The sequence below is a fragment of the Cetorhinus maximus genome, chromosome 22, assembly GCF_964194155.1.
Source record: "Cetorhinus maximus chromosome 22, sCetMax3.hap1.1, whole genome shotgun sequence".
Lineage (NCBI taxonomy): Eukaryota > Metazoa > Chordata > Chondrichthyes > Lamniformes > Cetorhinidae > Cetorhinus > Cetorhinus maximus.
Window position 1 is genome coordinate 26,535,123 of NC_135900.1, and position 26,166 is coordinate 26,561,288.

The 26,166-nt window shown below is 39.6% G+C and overlaps 1 protein-coding gene across 1 annotated transcript in view; it reads left to right on the forward strand.

The window, feature by feature from the left end:
• The window catches only part of hmga2 (high mobility group AT-hook 2), a 135,987-nt gene that overhangs the window by 2,843 nt on the left and 106,978 nt on the right, over positions 1-26,166 (forward strand). The window contains exon 3 of the mRNA XM_078567963.1: positions 2,205-2,255. Coding sequence (XP_078424089.1) covers positions 2,205-2,255 — 51 coding nt within the window. The remainder of the gene's footprint in view (positions 1-2,204; positions 2,256-26,166) is intronic.

Genomic DNA, 26,166 nt, shown 5'->3' on the forward strand with positions numbered 1-26,166 from the left:
TGACTAGCAGTTCTATTGCACCTAGTTTTTAGCCAGTGTTAATTTTTAAATTAACCAAAGATTCTATAACAAAGCAACATTCATTATGGATATGAGGGAGAAAAAATATGGAACAGAAGGGGTTTGAACAGGAGTACTAAAATTAAATACATGCTGTTTCAAAATAGGTTTTGTTGAGGCAATTATAAGGACACGTACATCATCTCATTAAATATTGGCATGAAGAAACTAACAAAGGACTACAAACATTGAGGCATGGTGTTTATGATTTTTTTTTGAAATCTTAAAAAAAAACAGGTGGGCGAATCTCTTAATTCACTGTAAACCTCCCACAGATACAGTTAGTTTGGCTAATTCTTCCTGATATTGTTTCCATTGACGTTTACCTTGAACCCAATGTCCCCAGAAATTAGGAGGCACGAAGTGTTCTTCTAATTGCGCCTTCTCTTGAAAACCTTAGAGCTTGTAATTGAAATGGATATAAAACAACTAAAATATGATGTTGATCTGTACTTTTAATTGGGAATATACTGATCAATGAAAAGGAAAAGATGGTAGCTTAGTGCTTTTCTGCATTTCCCACCCCCTGGTAAAACAGAATTTTAAAAAAAAACTTACTGAAATCTCATTTTTGACACTGATTTGTCCATCAGGCATATGCCAAAAAATCTGCACTTATTTGGAGATCGATAATACAAAACATGGGTAAAGAAAGAATGCTTCCTTAATTGGGCTCAATGTTACGTAGTTTTTGGAGACACCAACCACCACACTCAGAAATGTGTCATTCTCACTTTATCTTTGTAGATGCAAGGTTATTAGTGCAATTAGCTTAACAGTTAACACAAAAATGGAATAATTGAGTTCAATCCTTGTCCTGGAAGAAATTGTGATTGATTTTTCACCTTAGCTTCCTGGATTAGAATCTGCATCTTTTTTCAAAATCAAATCAGGTCTGACACAACTATATTTTGGTTAAACATCAACTTGTAAAAATGATACTATCTTCAATAACTTTTATTACCAATAAAGCAAAAAGTAGAGTTAAAACCTTTAGTCCTATGATGTTTTCAGAGTCCATTTAATTTCTGTAACACCATATTTAATGCCTCAGGTTCTGTGCTTTGTAATGATTTTGACCACCTTGGTAAAATATAAATGTATGTACCACTGTGGTAATGTTATATAATCTCTGGCAACAAACTATCTGTCCTATACACCATCAATTACTCCCCGACCTGAACCTTTGACACGGTCTATCTTGATGTCTAACTGTATCAGTTTGAAAGGCAGATATCCTTTCCAGGGTTTATATATTGTTGCATTTAAATAATTACTTAACAAAGGGTGGATGACTAAGGAACACTTTATATCCATTAAATTATTTAAAAGGCCTTGTCTTGTTAATTGCCTTCAACTGCACAGGTTTAATTTCCTTTGTTCCCAGCATAGCAACGTACAAAGGTACAGCTCAAAGCTCCACCTTTCTTGGTTCAGATCCCATATCAATTGTCTCCTTGTTTCAAGTACTTTAATAACCCTGCAGTTCAGGTGACTTGCAAATCCACATGTTAATTGTTAACTGTTAGAGTTAAGACTTACTTAGAAGATCCACTTAGTTTTAGACATCATAGGCTGGACTGTGAAAATTAATCACCCTGCTGAATTTATCAGATTAACCTACTGACTGTACAAATGGTAATTTGGGGCCAATGACCTTTGTCCTTTTAATTTAAAATGTAAAATTACTTCTGAGCAATTTACTCAATTGCACAATAAAAGATGTTGGATGTAATTTCTACTAACTCTTGGTTCTCTCTGATCGGCACGACAACAGATTATTAGCGTATATAAATAAAGGACCAAGTGCTCCTTGTTGTACAGGGGGTCAGATAGTTGCTACTATCTCAAAATAGCCCAAAACTAGACCGTAAGCACGGTTAATCTAGGAGATGAGTTGTCACATTGTTCCTTTTCTTTTGCTGGAGACTGAAATGATTTAGTGGCCTGATAAAATAATAAAGCCACTTGTTAGGAATAATTGAAGTTGAATTGTGAACATACCATAAGATTAACGAAATAATATAATGTTTTATATTTATAATTAAGGCATGTGAACTAGTGTATTTAAGTTGTGACAAGACTTCTTTAATGTAGTACTTCGGAATGTGGAGATAACATTGTTTTTCCAATTCTTTTGTTAGAAAGCTGAGCCCACTGGTGAAAAGCGACCCAGGGGTAGACCTAGAAAATGGGTAAGTGCCATTTTTTTCTTGTGTTAGTGTTGGACTTCCTCCTTTTTCTGCCTATTCCCCCCTCCGCCCTGGCCTCCAACCGTAATGCAGTGCATTGATTTCTTACTCCATGGGTGGCCCCTACTGGCGCCTAGCTCAACTGTCCATTTTTCATGCGTGAGTCTAGATGTGTGTTGGACAGACAGCTATTTTCCCTGGTGTTACATGACAACTGAGCTCAATCATGTCCTTGCCAAACGTCCCCACATGTGTATTTTCAGCTGAGGTCGCGGAATATTAATCAGGAGTAGGGACCATGAGTGATTGTTCTGGGTTAGGGAAGGGAAAATGAGAAAAAAGGTAGTGCCCGTATTGATGGTCCAGTTGAGATCAGCTGACCTAGTACAGAGTCAGGGCCAAATCTGCCACCTACTTGGTTTGCATGGTTCACCTAGCTGCTCTGCCTTAGGTTTCAAAAATCTAAGTTGCAAAACTAACATTGTTTCCTTTGGAGAGGAAAATTTAAAGGAACCATTAATTTGGGAAGCTAAGTTAACGTGATCTCCAGTTCTGTATATGTATCAGTTATAAAAGTGAAAAGAAAACAAGTGAAAACAAGAGTTTGTTTTTTTATTATTCTCATAGCTAGTAGGTAATGTGTTGATCCTGTGCTGGTTAATTCCTTCATAAAAGAGCTAGATAAGTATTTGGTTATGAAAAAGGTTGAAGGCATAGTAAGGAATAGAGACACGAAACTGAGACATGATGGTTCCTGTGCTGCAGGATTGGTGAAAGTCATTTGTCGAAAGCAACCAAACAGGGATAAACGAAATAGAATGCAAGATTACATAGCTATTCTTCTGCTTTTCAGGGGAAATCCTTCCTCATGAGAGAAAATGAGCTGGGGACAATCAATGGTGAAGCTGAGCTTTATGTTTTAATAAACAGTCATTCAAGAGTAGCTAATAGCTTTTTTCAATTAATGGTATATTTTAACAGGAACAAATTTATGTATGGAAAATTTTTGCAACTCTTAACAGTATAAAATATCAGCTTTGAACTTAATTAAGGTGGATGAAAATCTGTTATTGCAAGAAATCACTGCAGAAGTACAAACAGTTTCTATCATTCCATACTGTTATTGAAAGGATTTATTCCTGTAATTCAGGCACCCTCTATCACTAATATATATGGAAGATTATATTTTGTGTAATGGTTGCATTTAAAGTGCTCAAATTATGTTCAACTTACAGCATACAAACAGGCCATTTTATCCAGCTAGTCCATGCTGATGTCTATCCTCCACACAGGCCTCTTTCCACAAGCATCCTCCATCCCTCTTCATCTAAATCTATCAGTATAATCTCCTATTCCTTTCTCACTCATGTGTTTATCTAGATTTCCCTTAAACGCATCAATGTGATTCAACGCAACTACTTGTGGTAGTGAGTTCCCCATTGCACATTCGCAGCACACTCTGGGTAAAGAATTTCCTCTTGAATTCAATGTCAGATTTATTGATGATTATATTATATTTATGGTCTTTAGTTTTTGAACATTCCCACAGTGGAAACATTTCCTCTGTGCCTAACCAGTCAAACCCTTTCGTAAGACCTCCATCAGGTCATCTCTCGAGTCAAGAGCCCAGCCTGTTCAGTCTTTCCTGAGAAGTATAACATCTCAGTTTCTCTTGTAATATTATTGTAAACCTTATTTGAATTCTTTTCACTGCCTCAAAATCCTTTTAAAAATGTGAAGACCAGAACTAGCACTTTTTAACATCTTCAGTTCACCACATTGCTATTTCCATGGTGCCTTCAATCAATTGGTAAGATGAGAAAGTGTTGATCATGAACTCCACCATGCCAGCCACTAATGTTGCTCTATAATCACCACGGCTGCATAATTTCTTTGACAAGATTGCCCTCCTTCAAACTGAATACTAGTCAGTTGTATCTTGAAGGCATTTTAAGTTTGAATGAAAGCTCAGACCAGGCTTTTGTTCATTCATTCATGGGATAAGAGCATCACTAGCAAGGCCAGCATTTATTGCCCTCCCCTAATTGCCCTTGTTCAGAGGGCTGTTAAGAGTCAACCACATTGCTGTGGATCTGGAGTCACATGTAGGCCAGACCAGGTAAGAATGGCAGATTTCCTTTCTTAACCAACATCAGTGAACCAGATTTTTTTTAACAACAATCAATGATAGATAGTTTTCTACCTTTTTTTATATTAATTGAATTTAATAACCACCAGCTGCTAAGGCAGGATTTGAACTTGTGTCCCCAGGACCTCTAGATTACTAGTCTATTAACAGTACCACTATGCCACCATCTCTGAATTCAAGTCAAGTAACTCAGTCAATTGTGCTATCTCCTAACTTTCTTTCTGTATAGGAAATTTTCGGTAAGCTGAGCATCAATGGAATTCATATTCCAATTAAAATTGGATCCTCTGCTTCTGCTTAAGAATATTGCCAGGCAAATTTGATATTCATCTATTCATTTTGATGCCCGTGTTCACAGCTGAGAAGCTAATTCCTATACTTGACTGAATTTTAATTCATCACGACAGTAATTTAAAAAAAATACTATATCAGTAGTTGGGAGGAACTGAATGTGTAAGATTTTCCACATTGTTAGGATCATCAAGCAAAGTTGTCAATATAAACAAAAGTTGGAAATGATTTGTATGAAATTGTTTTTATTCATTCAATCCTTGGTGGTTGTGAGATAAAGGAATCTATCCCTCCGTATGTTCCTGCCATTCTTTTCTTGCTACACTTTTTCCATTATCTTCTTGCACGATACTTTCTAAATTTAAAAGAAAACTTCCTCAGTTGCATTTGTGTATCTTCTATCAACCGTGGTTGTTTAAAAAATACCTCAGCACGTAGTTTAAAGTGCTGTCCGTTCATTTGCCAGAATTACAAAGCCATATAGAAGTTAAAAATAAAGTGTAGTGGGTTTCCAGTGTGATTCGGCACCCCTTTATCACCTAAACTGTACCACTGTGTATCTTCCAAGATGTCAACAATTTTGCAGCACACATGAATCATCTGGAACTCAGCTGTAAGTTCAGGGAAGCAAAGATTAAGTAGCAATTTCCAGTGTAGCACATAATCACAAGTTTCAAATTTTGACCATTATGTGACAAAGGAATTGAACATTGAACTGGTTGATCAGAGCTCTGCGGATAACTTGGCATTGAGTGAAATGGCGCTGAGCCATTCGGGATAGAAGAATTGGCAAACGTTCCCACCCCTGATGTCTACTGAATCTACTCAAAGCGGGCATTAGTCAATAGGCAAAGACTGAAATGGGCTCAGTTGTGATGTCCCTGCAGTTAAATTGTCCCTGTTAATGCTTGAAGAATAGCCACTTAATAACAGATCAGAGGGTTCCGGTCACCTGTGGAACTACTCTCTGTCAGGGGTTTCTGGTTCAGAAAAGGATGAAGGTTAGGGGGAAAAAAAATCGGAAAAGAGACAATAAATCAAAATATTTGTTCCATAAGATTTTTTCATATAACTGTGTGTTTAGTACTGAACAAGTGGCACAAAGTTCTGCTGTTCCAGTGGGCATTTAGAAACATAAATAATAATTATGCGATTGTTGTGAATGAATAATGTGCTGAAACAACATAACATTTGCTTCTTATAGCATTTGAAATGTCCTCCTAATCACACTTGTTACAACTCTAGCAGTGTGTAACAATCACGGCAATATAGTTCTCATAAACATGAATGATTGCTATGGGACCGAATGTAGATCCTGTGCATTATTAACTTTTAAGTAGGCATCCACTGTTTAACAATATCTAACATGCTATGTAGAGTACTATTAGTTTTATATCTTACATTTGTACTTAGCTTTCAAGTTTGACATTTTTTCTTAATTAATTGATTTGGCCATTTTCAGTAACTAGATGTTGACTTCACTTGTGTGCTTACAATTATGTAATTTAGGAACACAAGATCAGGATTAGGCCATTTAGCCCCTCGAGCTTTGTCTTGAAAGCTCCATTGTATGTATTGGAGCACCCAGCCAATTAAAGGGAAATAAATACTGCTTTGGGTGGTGCTTATCAAATAAATTAAATAACATTGTTACCATATCCGAGTTTGAATTAAAAATATGTAAAAGAGATACGAATGAAGACATAACAATTGTATTACTGAAAAAGAGCAACTATGTGAACCTGAGAAGTGATTCTAACTTGTGTATTACAAAGAAGTAAGTTAAAATACAAATTAATGTAGTGCAATACTTGTTTAACTGCACAGATCATTTTAAATATCTAAGATAACATATTAATCATACTGTCCTAAAAGATAAAGAGAAAATTAGTATTATTAGTATTAATGCTAGGAAAGAAAGCATTTTCTTCAAAATACAGTGATTATGATGTTGATGTAAATGCATTGTATTGTCAAGCAGTTATTATAGTGCAGTATCATTCGATGCATTAGCCACATATCGCTAAATGGGAATCAGGTTGTGCCTAATTGCATTTCTGGTTAGTTAAATAAAAAACAAATAATAGACACCGCCATTGGGGGTGGATTTTAATACTCATTCGCATGATGTTTGTGTGTGCACTTTAAACATTTCTGGGTGTTCATAAAATGAAAAGCAAGAGTGCACCAGTGTTTTTGATCATTGAGTGCCTTATTTCCTGAATGATGATAAGTGTTTGTTAAGTAGACTTTTGTAAAGTACATTTACCTGTATTGTGTGAGTGTACGCAAGGCATTTCCTACTAAAACTACTGCCTGTGGCTAAAATGATTTCTCCATGGCCACTCCTGTCGCTAGTCAGCGGTTCCTGTTGAAGAACACTGTTCTGTGGCTCTACGTTTTACTGGCCATTCCATGATTTTTAGCATTTGTGGACAGATGATTTCAATGAGGCTGATGCAGAAATATAATTGCACTGAAACGAAACTGCTTGGATTGCAGCCTCTGAGCATAATAGAACAGCAGCACAGGTCAGTCTTACTGTTTCAAGTTTGATCTCTGAACCTACATTTCCAGCTCCCCATTTACACTGATAGCTTTATTTTCTCCAAGCCTCCAGGCAAGTGTTACTATAAAACTATGTGACCTATAATGTGTTTTTATTAACGTAGCCCACAGCTGTATTGGGAATATAATTTAGCATCTCAACTGCTCAAAAATTGTTTTCACACAACTGAAAACATAAGAGTGCACTCAATTCATTGCTGTGAAATGAACTAAACTGTCTCAGATTATATTTTGCTCTGCTTGTTTTCTTTGATGTGTAAAGCCTTATTTTTCAACCTCAAGAATTACCAACATGCTTGTCGCCTGCCACTATTGTGAATGGAGTTTTCCATTGGCAAGCAAACCAAGCAGATGACAAGCTGAGATGCTATATTTGTACATGTGCATCTCCCTTTTTAATAGAATTGCTCTGACGATAAATAAGGTTGAGATGTAGCACCTGAAATAATGAATCAATCTAATTTTCATAAGTCAAAACCTAAGTACATAATTACAAAACTGAGTCATATTTTCTTGAGTCCAGAGAATATGGCCCACAAAATAATTCAGGGAATTCATTTTATATTTAACCTATAACAATTTTCAGTACTTTCTTTTGCGTGCATTTCTGTGATATCTTTTCTTTGGCATTAGAAATCTTTGTTGTGGATTTGTTCTAGTACAATGATGTACTAGACTGGATTTTGCGGTGAAAATTGGAAAAACAAATGACAGTTTTTTTAAAACCAGTTTTTGGAATGTTCAATGTAATAAAAAAAAGTGCTAGAAATACTCAGCAGGCCTGGCAGCATCTGTGGAGAGAGAGGGTTAATGTTTCGAGCTGAATTTTAAAGTTCAATAGATTGAAATGTAATGGGCAGCAATTTGAACTTTAATTTCTGAGCTAATAAATGGTCAAAAAAACATGATTATAAACAGCGTACTGACTGTTGTTAACGTCTTTAATGATGACCTAAATTTCTGTGGCTAAAATCTAATGAGGAATGAATGTATGACACAAAGGATTGATAACGATATTGTAAATGTCTTTAATGTTGAATAAATTCAATAAAGAAAATTCTCCATTGTCACTTGTGGCTTGGTGGTATCACACTTGCCTCTGAGTTAGAAGAGTGTATGTTCAAACCCAGCTCCAGAAATTAGCCATTTCTTAAATATTTTTTGCCAACATCCATGTGTGGAATTGTTCTCTACAGCTGTCCCAGGCTCTGAAACTCTGCAACTCTGTATCAATCCTTCTGCAATGTGTTCCTTCTCAACTGAGAGAAATCAGGGTGAAATCTAACTTCCACAAGGTTGTAAAACAGGTGGTATCAGATTGGCTGCCTTTTGTCCTCACAATCTCATTTTCCCTTTCCATTGGATGAAATTTTGAACTGTGGCAGGTTGTATAAGAGGCCTTCTGAAGTCCACTGCAATTGAAGTCAATGAAAGGAGCATCGGGTAGGATATGTAATCAACAGCTAATCCACTACCATTACCTTCATTGACCAGATGCTCATCTGTGAATGTGAGGAGAGCCCACCTGAGATTTTGAATTGGTTATTTATGAGTGTAGAATGGTAATGCTATTGGCAATCTTACAATCTCAAAGGTAAAAATGACCAGGAGGAAGACAGCCCCTGCAGACACACTAGAAACAATTCCGTGACTACAATAAAGAGAAAAGCGGTTTAGAAGTTAGATCAGGTTGCAAGTTTGTTCCATTTTAGTAACTTAGGCACCAGCTAGGGGAGAATTGTTGGTGCTGTCTCAATATGACCCACTTGTGAAGGATTTCAAGGGGAATAAGAGACCGAGTGACATCAGATAACAAAGATTGCCCTGACTACCAATGCTGCTGCTTTGAGTTCCTTGGCTGAAGGAGCCTTTAGTCTTAACACCTCCCATGTAGACATCCTTGGAGCCACTATCCCTCCACTGCCATAACTTTGCCAGAAATGTGGTGGGTGTCCTGTTTATGTGCATAAACTTAGCTTTCTCTGCATTTCTGAAGGAGTATCTCCAAGGGAATTGCTGGTGGAGTCTTCTCACTTAATGTGTAAAGTGCAAAGTGTTTTCCTGATAGCTATCTATCCAATATTTCTCCCTCAAGCAATACCTCTGAAAAGAGTATCTGGTTACTCATCTTATTACTGCATTCAAAAATGCTGCCTCATTTGACTAAAAAGAAATGAATATGTTTCAAAGTAATTCACTGCATGGTGCTTTGAGATGTTTAAGAGACAGGTTTATTGAATGCAAGTCTTTTAGTAGTACAAAAAAAGTTAACACAGAGTGCAATTGCAGTTTCTATTGAATTGTGATGTCCTTACCTTTAGGCTTTGGGAGCTCAATTGGTCAGGACACATTGCCGCTCCTATATCCAGGTCTGGTCAAATGTTTGTTTCTGACTCAGATTGCAGCCTTAGTCACTCCCACTGTCTGAAATAAAGTTTCAGGAACACCAGTGCCTGGCCTCTGTTATATTCAGTAGGCTATTTTTTTGCAAAGTACAAAATCAAATATGGTCCTTAACAAATAATCACTTCAAATCTGCACTAATTTATATGCAAAGTAATTCATGAACAAAGGGCAGTTTGGCTAAATATGTATGCAAGAATTTGATCATAACATTTTAAATGTATGGAAATTCAAAATGAAACACAAATTGAAGTATGTGCATTCATGTGTGTGGGTAATGGAATAAGACACACATCTATAGTTTGGGAGTTAAGGCGGATGCTTGGTTAGGAGAGCATGTTACACTACATAGCTACATTTGACCTGGGAATGTTTGATATGAATTTTGGGTAGCAAGCAATAGTTCCATGCCAAGCACTGATACTCATCACTTTGATGGGCAGAAAAGTTAGATGATCTGTACAAAACAATTAAGATCCTATTTTGTTTTGGGTATGCAGGGCTTGTAACTGACTGGCTTTTCAGGGTGATAGAATAAAACTCAGATACAGAAGCCATCGTTATCACCTTCTTAGATTACTATGAAAGCAATCCACCACATTTTAACCAGAAACATATTTTGCCACATTGTATCATTCTAATTTGATACTTATACCAGCAAAATGTATATTGCAGAATCCCAATTACCTAATTGTTTGATTAACATGGGAACTCTGAAGTAGAAATGTGACCTTGTGCCCATTTAAAGGCATAAAACAGACTCAATGAGGGCCAGTTTCATGGACCAATGTCCTCTGGCAAGAGATTCCTAAAAGACAACCTGGGCCATTTTTTAGGTGGTCACCTACCACAACTGTCAGGATGCTTACATATGTTTTATGGCCCCTCTCCTAAATTGGGTTGTAATGAGCAGAGCAGTCTTTGGAGGCCTGTAGTGGTCAGCATGCTTTGATGCCTAAGCAGGGACTGCCATCAAAAAGGTAAGATTTATTTTTTGTTTCTAAGAACCTTCTTGTAGTACCAGGAGGAGCAGGAATGTCCCTCCTAGATCGACAGTCCACCTGGGAGCAGCTTCTGGCCTGTGATCAGTCTACAATCCATTCTCCTTCCTGGACTTAGAATCATAAAATCCTAAAGCTCAGAAGAAGGCCACTCAGCCCAACATGCTTCTTTGAAAGTGTTGTTCAATTTAGTCGCACACCACATAACCCTGCAAATGAGTCCTCAACAAATACGTGTCCAATTTGCCTTCTGCAAATTCCAATGGAATCTGCTTCCACCGCATTTTCTGGTAGTAAGTTCCAGCTGTTAACCTTTTATGTGGAAGAAAATGTCTCCTAATTCCCCCTCTAATTCTTTTGCCAATTATTTTAAATCAGTGACCACTGATTACAGATGCATTTACTTGCCAGAAACCCCCTCATGATTTTGAACATCTCAATTAAATCTCCCTTTAACCTACTCTGCTCTAAAGAAAACATCCCAGCTTCTCCAATTCCTCCACATAACTGAAGTCCCTCAACCCTGGTGTCATCCTGGTAAACATCCTCCAGGACCTTGATATCCTTCTTAAAGTCCGGTGTTCTGAATGGTACACAATCCTTCAGCTGGGGCTTAATCAGATTGCAAAGTTTTAGGGTGATTTCCTTACTTTTGTATTCAGTGCCCCTATTGACAAGGCCAAGTATCCCATGCACTTTCTTAACCCCATTATCAAATTGCCTGCCACTTTTAAAGATTGTGAATACGCACATCATCTTCCTCTGCTTTTATACCTCCTTCAAAATTGTACAATTTTGATTATATGACTTCTCCATGTTGTTCATCCTGAAGTATATCACTTCATGCTTACCTGCATTAAATTACATCTGCCATGTGCCCACCCGTTTCACCAGCTTATCTAAGTCCTCCTGACAGCTGTTTACTATCCTCAATATTTACTATGTTGCCAAGTTTTGTGTCATCTGCAAACTTTTACTCCCAATAGTCAAGCCTAGATCATTTATATACAACAAGAAAAGGCAAGTCCCTAGTAACAAGCTATGGAGGACCTCACTGCTTACTTCTTTCTAGGCAGAAATTATTCATGCACCATCACTCTTAGCCTTTCACCTACCCAAGTTACCACCACCCCTTTAATCCCATGTGCTTCTAGTTTCAAATAAGTCTGTTATATGGTATTTTATCAGATGCCTTTGAAAGCCTGTATGTACAAGATCTATAGCACTACCTTCATAAATCCTCTCTGTTACTCCATCAAAGACTTAACTGAGGACCACTGCTGGTGAAGCAGGTGACCTGAAATTGGATGCAGCAGTCTGGTGAGCTGCCTCCGGCGACATGACAGGAGCCGGCTGTTGACCCAAATTAAGTAAAAGAAACCTAAGGCTCAATTTCAGGCAGATTTTGGGCCTCCCAAATTTCTGCTTGCATATATGGTGATTACACTTCACGCCCATACTCATAATGAATTATTTTTAAAGTATTTATTTGAAATTAGTGCTTTGTGATATTTCAATGTGATACCTTATGTAAATGAAAGAATAGCAACTGGTGATTACATAGAGCCATTAACATGGGAAACTCTCTCTAAGCACTTCAGAGGTGAAATTACAAAATGTACGTTAAGTCACCAAAAGAAACATTAGAAGGGGTAGCCAAAAGCTTGGTGCAAAAGATATGTATTAAGCAGGGTTCTATGAGAAGTGCTTGTCTTGTTATCAATAAGGTTGTAGTTAAAAGGAACCTGCCACCCTTGCCTGGTTTACCTTTACATGTTATTTCAGTTCCATAATGTGTAATTAACTCTTAATGACCTGTGAAGTAGCCTTCTCGTGGTAATGAGGGATTAGCAATAAATGTGATTTTTGGCATGGAACCACACTCTGAGAAATTAATATAGTTTATTTCTCAATTTTTTTCTGGCTGATTCTAGTCTTTCCAAGTTTATCTTCACAAACAAGAATCAAGTAGCTCACAGTCTGGCTCATCAATCATGAACTATTCATTGAATCTAAAATATCATAAAAACCATTTTCATTAGGCTGAGTATTTACAACTTTGGCCTGTACTGTTGGTCCTGTCGCAACTTGGTTAACCAGTTTTGGTTCTTTTCAACCTTGGATATGCAGTCTCAATGTGCTTTTGGTACATTCAGATGCAGGGGATTTCTACTTTACTATAACTTATGGTGCTTAACCAGTTTTGGTTCTTATTGATCTTGTAAATGTCTCAGTATTACTGTTCTACTTTCAGTTGTGAGAAATTCCAGAATTTCCTGGCTAACACGCAACTTGATCATTTTTTTACTCGTTCATGGGATGTGAATGTTGTTGGCAAGGCCAGCATTTGTTGCCTATCTCTAATTGTCCTTGAGAAGGTGGTGGTGGTGAGCCAGCTGCTTGAATTACATGAGTCCACTGGTGTAGGTACACCCACAGTGTCGTTAAATAGGGAGTTCCAGGTTTTTGACTAGCAACAGTGAACAAATGGCGATTATGGTTCCAATTCAGGATAGTGTGTGACTTGGGAAACATGCAGTTGGTGGTGTTCCCATGCATCTGCTGTCTTTGTCCTTCTAGGTCAGTAGAGGTCACATGTTTGGAAGGTGTTGGTGAGTTGCTGCAGTGCACCTTGTATATGGTACACACCGCTACCACTGTGCGCTGGTGGTAGAGGGAGTGAACGTTTAAGCTGGTGGATGGGGTGCCAGTCAAGCGGGTTACTTTGGATGGTGTCAAGCTTCCTGAGTATTGCTTGAGCTATACTCATCCAGGCAAGTCATGAGCATTCTATTACACCACTGACTTGTGCCTTGTAGATGGCTTTGGGGAGTCAGGAGGTGAGTTACTTGCCACAGAATTCCCGCCTCTGACTTGCTTTTGTAGCCACAGTATTTATATGGCTGGTCCAGTTCAGTTTCTGGTCAATGGTAATCCCCAGGATATTGGTAGTGGGGGATTCAGCAATGGTAATATTGTTAAGTGTCAAGGGGAAATGGTTAGATCCTATTTTGTTGAACATGGTCATTGCCTGGCACTTGTGTGGCACGAATGTTACTTGCCACTTATCAGCCCAAGCCTGAATATTGTCCAGGTCTTGCAGCATGTGGACACAGACTGCTTCAATATGAGTAGTCGCAAAAGGTATTGAACGTTGTGCAATCATCAGCAAACATCCCCACTTCTGACCTTATGATGGAGGGAAGGATGAAGCATCTGAAGCTGGTTGGACTGTGGACATTACCCTGAAGAACTCCTGTATTGATCTCCTAGGCCTGAGACAATTTACCTCCAACAACCACAACCATGTTTCTTTGTTCTGGATATGACTCAAATAGTGGAGAGATTTCCCATTGATTCTCATTGAATTCAATTTTGCTAAGGCTCTTTGACACCACACTCAGTCAAGTGCTTCCTTGACTGTCCTTGGCATCACTCTCATCTCAATTCTTCAATTCAGGTCTTTTGTCCATATTTGGATCAAGGCTGTAGTAGGTCAAGAGCTGAGTGGCACTTGCAGAACCCAAACTGAGCATCAGTGAGCAGGTTGTTGCTGTGCAACTGCTGCTTGATAACATGTGATGATGATACCCTTTGTCACTTTGATGATTGAGAATAGACTGATGGGGTGGTAATTGGCCAGGTTGGATTTGTCCTGCTTTTTGTGTACAGGATATACCTGGGCCATTTTCCACATTGTTGGGTTGATGCCAGTTTTGTAGCTGTACTGGAACAGCTTGGCTAGGGGTGCGGCTAGTTCTGGAGCACATTAGTATTATTGCTGGAATGTTGTCAGGACCCATAGCCTTTGAGGTATCCAATGCCTTCAGCCATTTCTTGATATCATGTGAAGTGAATTGAATTGGCTGAAGACTTGCACCTGTGACACTGGGGACCTTAAGAGGAGGCCAAGGTAGATCATTCACTTGGCACTTCTGGCTGAAGGTGGTTGTAAATGCATCAGCCTTGTCTTTTGCATCAATGTGCTGGGCTCAACTATCACTGAGAATGGGGATGTTTGTAGAACTTGCTCCTCTGGTTCATTGTTTAATTGTGCAGCACCATTCACAGAGCTTTAATCTGATTCATTGGTCATGGGATCACTTAACTCTGTCTATTGCATGCTGGCCCTGCTGTTTCACATGCATGTAGTCCTGTGCTGTAGCTTCACCAGGTTGGTATCTCATTTTAAGGTATGCCTGGTGCTGCCTCTCACATGCTGTCCTACGCTTCTCATTGAACTACAGTTGGTCCCCTGCTTGATGGTAATGGTAGAGTGAGAGAGAAGCCAGGGCATGAGGTTGCTGATTATGGTTGAATACAGTTTTGTTGCTGCTGCTGGCGCATACAACTTCATCGATGTCCAGTTTTGAGCTGCTAGGTCTGTTCTGAATCTATCCCACTTAGCTTGCTGGAAACATTTCACTTATTTTACATCTAAACGAGTTTGCATTGCCACAAATTGATTAGCATCTGCTAATAAGATTTGACTCGAGCTTGCATTAAATGCAAATTACTAGCTATTAGTTACTTTAGTTGAATCGAGGCTTCCAGCTATTGTTGACCAATAGGTTGATGTAATTTTCTGAAGAGAAAGAAGTTTGAAGAGGAAAGTCAAACCCAGTAAGGTCTTTACAATAGCATCAAAAATATATTTGCAATCCTCCAAATGGGAATAAAACACAACTAGAATGGTACAGTAGAGAGTGAAAGAACAAATAGCCCTGTGGCCAAGAAAATACAGTCAAGTCTATTCACCTTGATGGTAGTTTCAGTGTGTACTTTTAAATCTGAAAATCTCTTTTTCTTTGACTGCTCAGAGTGATTTTGCCATGCCACAGACTGCTGACAAGAATATAATTTCTTTACTTATAATACTGGGGAACTGTCATTCACTGTATTTGGGCCTTTGTTGTTGTTCACTTGATTTGTCCAGCAATGAATGTACCCTTAAATCCTCTGTGGTAAAGTGACCTTTTCATTCTTTGGGTGCAGCCTAACTGCCAGTTTCACTCAATAGCTTTGGGCAAGATGGACTTGTAGAGCTACATTAGGGCTCCCACTCTGGCTTATAATTGTTCACTTTTAATTAATGGAACCAACTCTTTGAAGCAATTATACATTTAAGTTAGAGTCCGAAGAGAACAATGGGCAAAAGTAGACCTATAAAATCAGTGGCACCCCTGTCCACTAATTATGTTTATTGCTCTGTTCCAAATCTAGCCTGCTGAAGGTCAGGCTTTTAAATGTTTTGTGCATGATTTACCTGACTGTTCAAATGAGGGAGCTTCTGACAATCTGGCCATGATATTAAAGTGCTATCCCAAGTCAAAATATTGCATTTCTACAAACATAGAGCACAGGAACGGGCACACCAGATTTTGGGTCTGCTTGCTTATGTTGTTTTGTGGGATAACATCATGACACAAACAGGTAAACGCATGGAATCTTGATTAGTATACGTGAATGTGAAGTGACAGAATCATAGCCCCAGAGTTCCCAGGTAAGCTATCAGGATTGTGGAGGTTTATATTTGTGACTGCCATTGATAAGATGGTATACCTGCTGCAAATGGGATACCCTCAGGTTCAAACGCCATTTCTTTCATTTAAAGTAACAATTGACCAATGTTGCTTTAATGATTTAGTGTGTGAATATTTTTTTCAGATTTAATTTGATGCTCCATATAGTGAATGATTTGAATGGCAAGAAAGAAATTCACACATTTTATGACCTCGGGACATGATAAAAGTGGATTTGAGGCACTGAAATACATTTGGAGTATAGTCACTATTGCTTTGTAAAATGAAATGTCTCATTTGAAAACAAACAGCAACGACGTAAACGATCAGCTAATCTCTATTTTGTGGTGTTGGTTGAAGGATAAATGTTAGCTGGGACATTGGAAGGAGTTCCCTTCTCTTTGAGTAATGCCACGAGATCTTTTATGTTCCCTGAACAAGCAGCCAGTGTTTCTGTTTAATGTCTCATTCTGAGAGACGGAATTTGTAACAATGCAGCATTCCCTAAAAGATACTGCATCGAAGTGACTATCTGGATTGTGCTCAAGCCCTGGAATCCAGAACTTTCTCACTTAGGAGTGCTACAATTTGGCCCTTTATGCCTGATATTGGGAGGGGAAATGAGCCAGGAATCTCACTCCTGGTTGTTATCCAGTGGTATCTGTGAAAATGTGCAATCATCAAGTGAAGGCAGGATTTTTCTGAAGTGTAATGATTTCTGTAATGGAGTAGATTTCCAACAATCAGTTAATTTCCTAAATGAAGATAGCCAATCAGATGAGATACCAGAGCACCTGTGGAACCTGGCTTTTTGCTGGGTTATATATATGCTCAGGGGCTAGGAGGGGAAAGACCTGTTTATAGTGGAAAAATTAAGTTCATTTGAGGTGTTGGCAGTAATGGCATACTCCCTATTTTCTTTTCTCTCCTTCTTTGCAGTGTCTTTAGCTGATGGGAATCTTTTTTCCTAAATTCCCCAGAGGTAGTAACACAGCACTAAGGAGCTGAAGGACTGTTTTATAGTTATCTGTGCAAGTGTTGACTTCTGACTTGTGATTATTGTGCTGCTGAACACCCAAAACCTCCACATTGACAGCAAATCATTTAGAAATAACTATTAATCTCTGATTGAACTAATAAAATTGTAATTACTTGCAATAGAAACTATTGCCATCTTTCATTTATTCGAGCTGAGAAGTGCCCCTGTTTTTTTTTTGACAAGTTGCCACTTCAAGTTTCGTTATCCGATGCATAGATCAATGTCTGTTCTTTTGTGCTGGTGCGATGATTTGCAAATCGAAACTTGCAGCAACAAATACTCCTCAGAGGTCTCAGGTAGCTAAAGCCACAAAACTTCTAGGAACGTTACTGAAAAGCCAAGTTTTTGTGTGGGTAGAATGATATTCTTTACAGGGTGTTCTGGTATGAGGTGGGTGGGAAGTTGTAGTCAAATAGTTTCAGGTTGATTGTACATCACACACACACATCAATTAATGGTCACACTGTTAATGAGAGCATCGATTTTGCAAGTAATATTTACCCAGGAGCTGACTCACCCTCTTTGTATTCAACACTGTTTGTTTAACAGCAGTGAATAGGAAAAGAGAATACTCTGCTCACTCCAGATCATCTTTACCTCCTAAGACATATTTGGGGAAACAGTGCCAGAGATTCATTGCTAAACATCTAAATGCTGAATTGCTAGTGCGTGTAGAACTGCTTTGGAGCAACCATGAGAAATTATGAAATGACGGCAGCACCAAGTGAAGGAATTTGAAATGCTAAGATTCTAGTAGGTTGATTCATATTGTATCTATTTGGTCTCCAGTTGCATGTTGTGTCTGTTTGCTGCCCTTGGGCAGGGAACCACTGTAAACAAAATTTCTGGCTCAATTGGGCAGAGAAAAAAAATGTTTTCTCCACTTCTCTCCTGAAATTGTCTGCTCATGCTGTAGTCCACTTCAGCGTGTGCCACTCGTCCATTAGTATCTTGCCTTATGGCTATTTATGAGATTTTCCAGTGAATGTTGGCAGGATATGCAACCATAAGGGGTATCATAGTAAATTTGTGCCACACAAGTGCCAGGCAATGACCATCCCCAACAAGAGAAAATCTAACTGCCTCCTGAAGACATTCAACGGCATTACCATCGCTGAATTGACATTGACCAGATACTTAACTGGATTAGCCATATACATACTATGGCTACAAGAGCGGGTCAAAGGCTGGGAATTCTGCAGGGAGTAGCTCATTTCTTGACTCCCCAAAGCCTGTCCTCCATCTACTAGCCATAAGTCAGGAGTGTGATGGAATACTCTTCACTTGCCTGGATGAGTACAGCCCCAACAACACTCAAGATCTACATCATCCAGGACAAAGCAGCCACTTGATCGGGGCCTCATTCACCACTTTAAACATTCACTCCCTCCCCCACCAGCAGACAACGACTGTAATGTGTACCATCTACAACTTGCACTGCAGCAACTTACCAAGGCTCCTTCGACAGCACTTTCCAAATCTGTGAGTGCTACCAACTGGACGAGCAAGGGCAGCAGGAGCATGGGAAAACCCCCAACAAGTTCTCCTCTTAGTCACACATCATCCTGACTTGGAAATATATCGCCATTCCTTCACCCTCGCTGGGTCCAAATCCTGGAACTCCTTCCCTAACATCACTGTGGGTGTAGCTGCATCATATTGACTGCAACATTTCAAGAAGGTTGCTCATCACCACTGGCAATTTGAGATGGGCAACGAATGCTGATCTTGCCACATCCCATGAATGAGTAAAAAGAAAACAGTTGAGCCAAACCTTAAAATTATTTTTCAAAAGTTATATGGTAAGTGGCCAAACTGGACTCCAGTTACATTTTTGAATCATGTTCAAAATGACAACTGCATTTCGATTTTTATAGAATGAATAAAAAATTGCTTTTCTCTTGAGAGTAATGCAATCTCAACAAAAGAAAGAACTGGTATTTATATAGCGACTGGCATGGCCTCAGCTTGTCCCAAATCTCTTTACAGACAATGAAGTGTTTTTAGAAGGTATATCATTGATACAATGTAGGAAATGCTGCAGTTGATTTGTGCCCAAGGTCTCATAAACAGCAATGCTATCAGATAATCTGCTTGTAATAATGATGGTTGAGGCATAAATGTTGTCCGGGACATTGGAAAGAACTCTTTTGCACTTCTTTGAGTAGTGCCATTGAATCTTTTACACCCAACTGAGAGGAAAAGTGGTTTAATGTCTCATCTGAAAGATGGCACCTCCAACCCTGCAGCACTCTGAGAGTTAGCCAAGATTTTGTGGTCTAATCTCAAAGGGGGCTTGAACCTATGACCCCTGACTCAGGAGGTGAGCATGCTGCCCCTGAACCAAGGTGAGCACCATGGCTCATTGATAGCGCTCTAATATAAATGTAATTGGGACAACTTAAATTACAGTGATTGAGATGCCCACAGCTGTTGCAATAATTGGCCTTAGCATGCCTTAGGCAAAAGTGGGGAAGAATCAGGTTGAATCCCTGCTCTTCATCCTGTATCTTCTGCTAGAGAGTGTTGACTAATTCACTTCGACTTCCATAGTCTCCAGTCCTATCTTCCTATGCACTTGAAGATTTGGTTGTGCTACTTTTGCTCATACGTTTATGACACAAGTAATTAATTAAGTAATCATGCAATTAGAAAAGCACATGAAATATTGGCCTTTATTGCAAGGGGAGTGGAGTATAAAAGTAGGGAAGTTTTGCCACAGCTGTACAGGGCATTGGTGAGACCGCACCTGGAGTACTGAACAGTTTTGGTCTCCTTATTCAAGGAGGGATATACCTGCATTGGAACCAGTTCAGAGAAGGTTCACCAGGCTGATTCCTGGGGTGAAGGGGTTGTCTTATGAGGAAAGCTTGAGCATGTTGGGTCTATGCTCATTGGAGTTTAGAAGAATGAGAGATTATCTTATTGAAACATAAGATTTTGAAAGGGGCTAGACAGGATAGATACTGGGAGGATGTTTCATTTTGTGGGGAATCTAGAACCAGGGGCGTTGTTTAAACAAGGGGTTTCCCATTTAAAACAGAGATGAGGAGGACTATCTTCTCTTGAGGGCTGTTAGTCTTTGGAATTCTCTTCCACACAGAGCAGTGGAGGCTGGGTTATTGGATATATTCAAGGCTAAATTAGACAGATTTTTGATTGACAAGGGAATTAAGCATTATGGAGAACAGGCAGGAAAGTGTAGTTAAAACCACAATCAGATTAGCCATGATTTTATCAAGTGGCTAATCTGGTTTATGGGTCTGGTTCATCAGGCTTGATGGGTCAAATGGCCTACTCATGCTCCAATTTCTTATGATTTTATGGGACTGTTTGCAGCACGAACAATCACTTTTAGGAAAGGAGAAAGTTAGGCCAGCAAGAGACAACAGAATTCACACTCCATTTTAAAAGTGGGGAAAAACAACACTTCTGTTTAAATTCAGTTGCTTAGGCACCAAGCTCCGGAATTACTTCCCTGCACCTTTCTGTCTTCTACCTCACTTTCCTCCTTCAGAACACTTATTAAAACCTACCTCTTTGACCAAGTTTTTGGTCACCTGACCAAATACTTCCTTATGCAGCTTATGTTATGTTACTGTGAAGCACCTTGGGATATTTTATAGCATTAAAGGTGCTATGTAAGTTCAAGTTGTAGCTGTTGTTTGTTATTTCAGGAAGTTTGTTACATAAAATGTAAGTTTTCTGTGCAAAATTACTGTCTAATTGTTTTATATATTTTGTTTCTCAGATTCCCCATGGCATTGACCATGGCAGGTCCGAGGATATCTGGTTTTAAAAGCAGAGAGTGTTATACTATGAAATATACAATATAATAGACACAGCTGCACTTTAGAAGACTATGTCCCTTTCATGTCACAAAGTGTAATTGCTGTGCCTTCCTGGATCAACTAAATGATAATTGTACTAGGGCTATTTTTTCCCACATACTTGTAAATGTGGCTACTGAAGTCAATTAGACAGTAATTTCTGTTGTGGGGAAATTTCTCTCTATATTGCGAATGATTAATTGGGTTTATTTCCCCTTTCTCACGGAAATTTGCTAATGTGACTGATGCATTTCAATATATATATATATTTATGTTTGCGCATTAAATATATATTGGGATGCACCCAATATTATTACAATAATTATGATATCTAATGACACCTAGCTCACACATTGAGTGTTTTCGTAACATTTACTTACTGTATAACTGCAAGGTATTGCCCAGAGAACTCCAATGTACAGGAGGACGCTGAATTAAGTTTGCCTTGGTGGTTAGCACAGGTTGCCTGACTGATTAGAGTTTTGATTTGTAAAATGTATTCGTTGGTTTAGAAGTGCAGCCTGTCTCAGTGCCCACTGCTGGAAGTTTATAAATCCGATGTCCACATTAAGTTCACCAGAAGGGGAGATGGGTTTAGAGGGAGCTGTGAGAAATCCTAAAGTACTGTATGGTATGTTGGCTTTTTCCATACATTATATCATTATAAGAACTGAGTATTGCAAGTTAAAATGCTGTTTTATTGCCCAGCTGTTTTCCCCCATCTCGGGGAGGCAATGTCAGTGTGTCAAAGATGGGGCAAGTTGTACTTGCCTTTGCTATTGAATAGAGATCCAATTGATGCATCAGTGGAAAGATGGGACTGCTTTCTTGTATTTACTCCTCTGAAATTGGCTCCCATAACCATGTGGGAAAAGAAATGGCCCCATATTTAATACCGTCAATGCGCCAAGCAGTTTTTTATAATATGGAGTATACTTCATAGATAGAGACTGACATATCTTCTGCTACCTGTACTTCTTTCTACAATATGTTAAAACTGTTAAGTCTGTGCACATTTCCTGTGTTAACTTTTACGTTCCAATGTCTGCATTTATAATGGAAGCTGTCTACAGGTAAACTTGTCGTAGCGTACTTCCAGCCTTCTGCCCGTGGTGGCAATGTAGTGCCTCAGTTTTTTATCTTCCAGTTTGGACTACAGAGAATCTTCTATGTTCCAGCAAACTCTACTTCTCTGCTTTTTCAAATTGCTATATGTTTTGGAAAATAGTTATAAAGTCAGGACAGAATATATGGCTTTAAAACAGAGGCTGCATTACATCTACTGTCTGAGCCCAGTTACCTCCCATCCTCTAACAGGCTTTTACCTGAAGACTCGGGTAATCCAACTTTCAAGTAGTAGCACAGGACAGAATTTTATGGTCTCCCACTGGCGGGTTACAACTTGCAGTTATAACTGAGGTTTGCTCGGCCCAACCTGTCTGCAGTATGACAGGAGGTGAGCAAGGCTTAGGGTGGTCCACCTATCCTTGTCGTGATTGAGGCCCTTAACTGCCAATTATTGGCCCACTCAAGACTTGATTGGGAAGTTGTGGGGTGGGGGGGGTTGCCTCACTCGAGGACCCCTTTTCCACATCAGGCACTCCTCTTCCACCCCTCCGGTGCCCCCCCTGTGCCCCCCACCCCCACCAGCCTCTCCATTAAGACACCACACCTCTCCAGGGCCTGACCTCCCCTCCCCGCTTTGAAACCTCCCGCACTTAACTGGTCCAGGACTCAGGGGCTCAGAGGCTGGGCCTGCTTGTAGTCCCAGCCCTGGCCACTGCTGCCATTAGTGCTGCTGGGACAACAGATTGGGTGACAATTATCTAAGGTGGGAATCTCTCAGGTTTCTCCTGAGTGAAGAGTGGGAGTCCCATCTCCAGCCAATTAACACTCCTCAGAGAATTAAATGGCTATAGGGCTGCTGAGATTGGCAGGGATGCGTTCCCCACTCACTCTTTGGGTGGTAGGGCGAGAAATCCCACTATCCGAAAAATCCTGCCCATAAAGTGGGCAATACCTGATCAGTTGCCCGTTATCTACATCTCAATGGAATTTCCTTTCTACTGACTTTACTATAAAGGAAATTCATGCGGAGTGTGTAATGGGTGGCCGATAGTGCCTGTTTTACACCACTTACACACCTTAATCTTCAAACACCTTTCACAATGCCTTGGGAAAAATAATCTAGTATAACATAAAAGCACAATTATTTGTTGGTATATGTGTTTCCATTCAGAACCACCTAAAACTCTAAGCTTTTTCCATAGAAACTACGACTGAAATATTGCAGAACGGCAGCCTAAGTACCACATCAAACCTCAGTTATAGCTGTTTAAAATAGGATCCACTTCAAACACTACAGTACTGCCAAAGATGGTAGCCCAATCACTTTAAAATCGATAATTATTGGAGAGCCTGTATAAATCAATGAAAGTAATTGTCACTGGAAGAAATCAAACTGATCAATTGCTTTCAAAAGCCATAAAAACTTAGTTTTACCATAGTTCAGACTTGGAGAGCATGTAGCACCCTGACTAACTTTAAATACTGTTTTCCACTGGGGACTGGAACAGGAAAATTTCTGGCACAGAGCCAAAAATGATTTTCTATTTGCTTGAGTCCATTCCTTGCAGCACTTATTTGTGAAAGGATTTATTTGGCCATATATCACCTTGCCTGTTGGCTTTGTTGGCACCTTGTCACATTCTTGCAGGCCTGAGGAATTCATTGTTCTTGTTTTTTAACTGATAAGAACAAAAAGGATTTTCTGCTTGGGAAATGTGGACGGGGGGTGGTTGGGGTGGGGGGTGGTGGGTGGGGAATGGGGCCGTGGGTGTGGGCGCGAGGTGGAATGTTGACATGGAATAATAGGGCTGCACTTTCCAAAGGTTTTGGCTTCTTTCACTGTTATGGGAGGTATTGGTTCAGGTGTGCTAGGAGTGGAGCATTAGCCACTATCTGAGGGCTCCTCCCATGAGGAAATAAAGCAAAGCACAAGAAGGTAGTGACACTAATTCCAGGAGAGATTTGAACCCCAACCTTAACTAATGTCTGAATGTCATTGCCACCATCTGATAAATTAATGCCTCACAAGCCACATGCCAAATTGTTAATATTGCTATATCAAGTGGAACAATGTACCACAATATGAAATGTGGCACCATTAACCTCTTAGAACTGCAGTTGTTACTGGAGATTCCATAGGGGGAACAGACAGGCATTTCTGTAACTATCACTGTGAGTCCCACATGGTATGTTGTCTCCCTGGTGTCAGGGTAAAGGTTATTTCTGAGAGGGTGCAGAATATGAAGGGAGTGAGCCAGAAGCTGTGGTACATGTTGGTATCTATGACATAAAGCGAGGAGGTATTGAGCTGCCACAGTCAGATATTCAGCAGCTAGGGAGAAGGTTTAAAAAGTAGGATAGTAGTCTTTGGATTATTCCAAGTGTCATGCATTAGCGAGAGTAGAAATAGGATAATAGGGAGGATCAGTGCGTGGCTTGACCTCTGATGCAGGAGGATGGGCTTCAGATTCTTGTTGCATTAGGACTGATTCTGGGGCAAGGGGCACCTATTCAAAAGGGATGGGTTGCACCTCAACAGCACTGGGGCCAGTGCAGAGGATGTTATCCATATAGATTTTAAGAAAGCTTTTGACAAAGGGCACAATTCTATAAAGTGTACAGGGACAAAAGTAGCTGGAGGCTCATGCGCATAGATCTTTGAACGTGGCAGGGCATATTGAAAGAGCAGTTAGCAAAGCATATGGGATCTTGAGCTTATTAACTAGTGGTGTTGGGAAGTTATGCTGAACCTGTAAAAAGTTCTAGCTAGGCCATGACTAGATTATTGCATCCAGTTCTGGTCACCATACGTTCGGAAGAAATTGAGGGTCCTTGAGAGGTGCAGAGGAGATTTGCCCGACTGTTTCCAGGGATAAGAGATTTTAGCTACAAGGTTAGGCTGGAGAAGCTCTGGTTTTTCTCCTTGGAGTGAAGGAGATTGAAGGGAGATTTTGTAGAGGTGTACAAGATTATGAAAGGTGTAGATAAGGTAGACAAAGAAAGGCTGTTCCCATTAGCTGATGGTACAAGGAATAGGGGATACAGATTCAAGGTTTTGGCAAGAGATGTAGGGTGGACGAATGTGAGGAATTTTATTATGCAGTGAGTGGTAATGACCTGGAACACTCTGCCTACCAGAGTGGTGGAAGCAGAGATGATGGTTGTCTTCAAGGGGAATTTGGATGAGCACAAGTGTAAAGTAAACTTACAGGACTATGGGGATAGAGTGGGGGAATAGAACTAAGTGGATTGCTCCACAGGGAGCTAGTATGGACTCGATAGGCTGAATGGCTACTTCTGTGCCATAATAATGACTACGACTGAAGCACTTTTTTTTTAAGTCCATATGTAGTGCATAATATTTGCAGCAGAGAAGCAGGCCATTTGGCCCAACAGGTAAGTCATGAACCTTCTCATCTCACCACATCAACATATCCTTCTATTCCTTTCTATTTCATGTGTTTATTGAGCTTCCCCATATATATATTTATATTACTCTCCTCAGCAAAATGGTGGTAGCAAGTTCCACTTTCTAACACTCTGGATAAAGAAGTTTCTCCTGAATTCCTATTGGATCGTTTTCAACTATCTTATATTCATGGCCCTGAATTCTGGTCTCACCTGCAAGTAGAAACATCTTCCCTACATCTATCCTGTCAAACCCTTTCATAATCTTGAACACCTCTATCAGGTAATCCCTCTGTCTTCTCTTTCCTAGAGAAAGGAGCACAAGCCTGTTCAATCTTTTGTGATAGGTATAGTCTCTCAGTTCTGTTATCATCCTAGTAAATCCTTTTTGCACAATATCCAGTATCTCTATATCCTTTTCATAATATGAAGACCAGAACTGTTCACAGTACTCCCAAGAGTAGCTTAGTTCTTGATTTTAAAATATTTGTCCTTGTTTTCAAATCTCTCCATGGCTTTTCTTCTCTTATTTCTGATTGCCTCCAGCCCTACAACTCTCAGTAGTATATGTGCTTCTCTATTTCTGGTCTCTTGAGTGCCCCCACTTTTAATTGTTCCACTATTGGCTTCAGCTA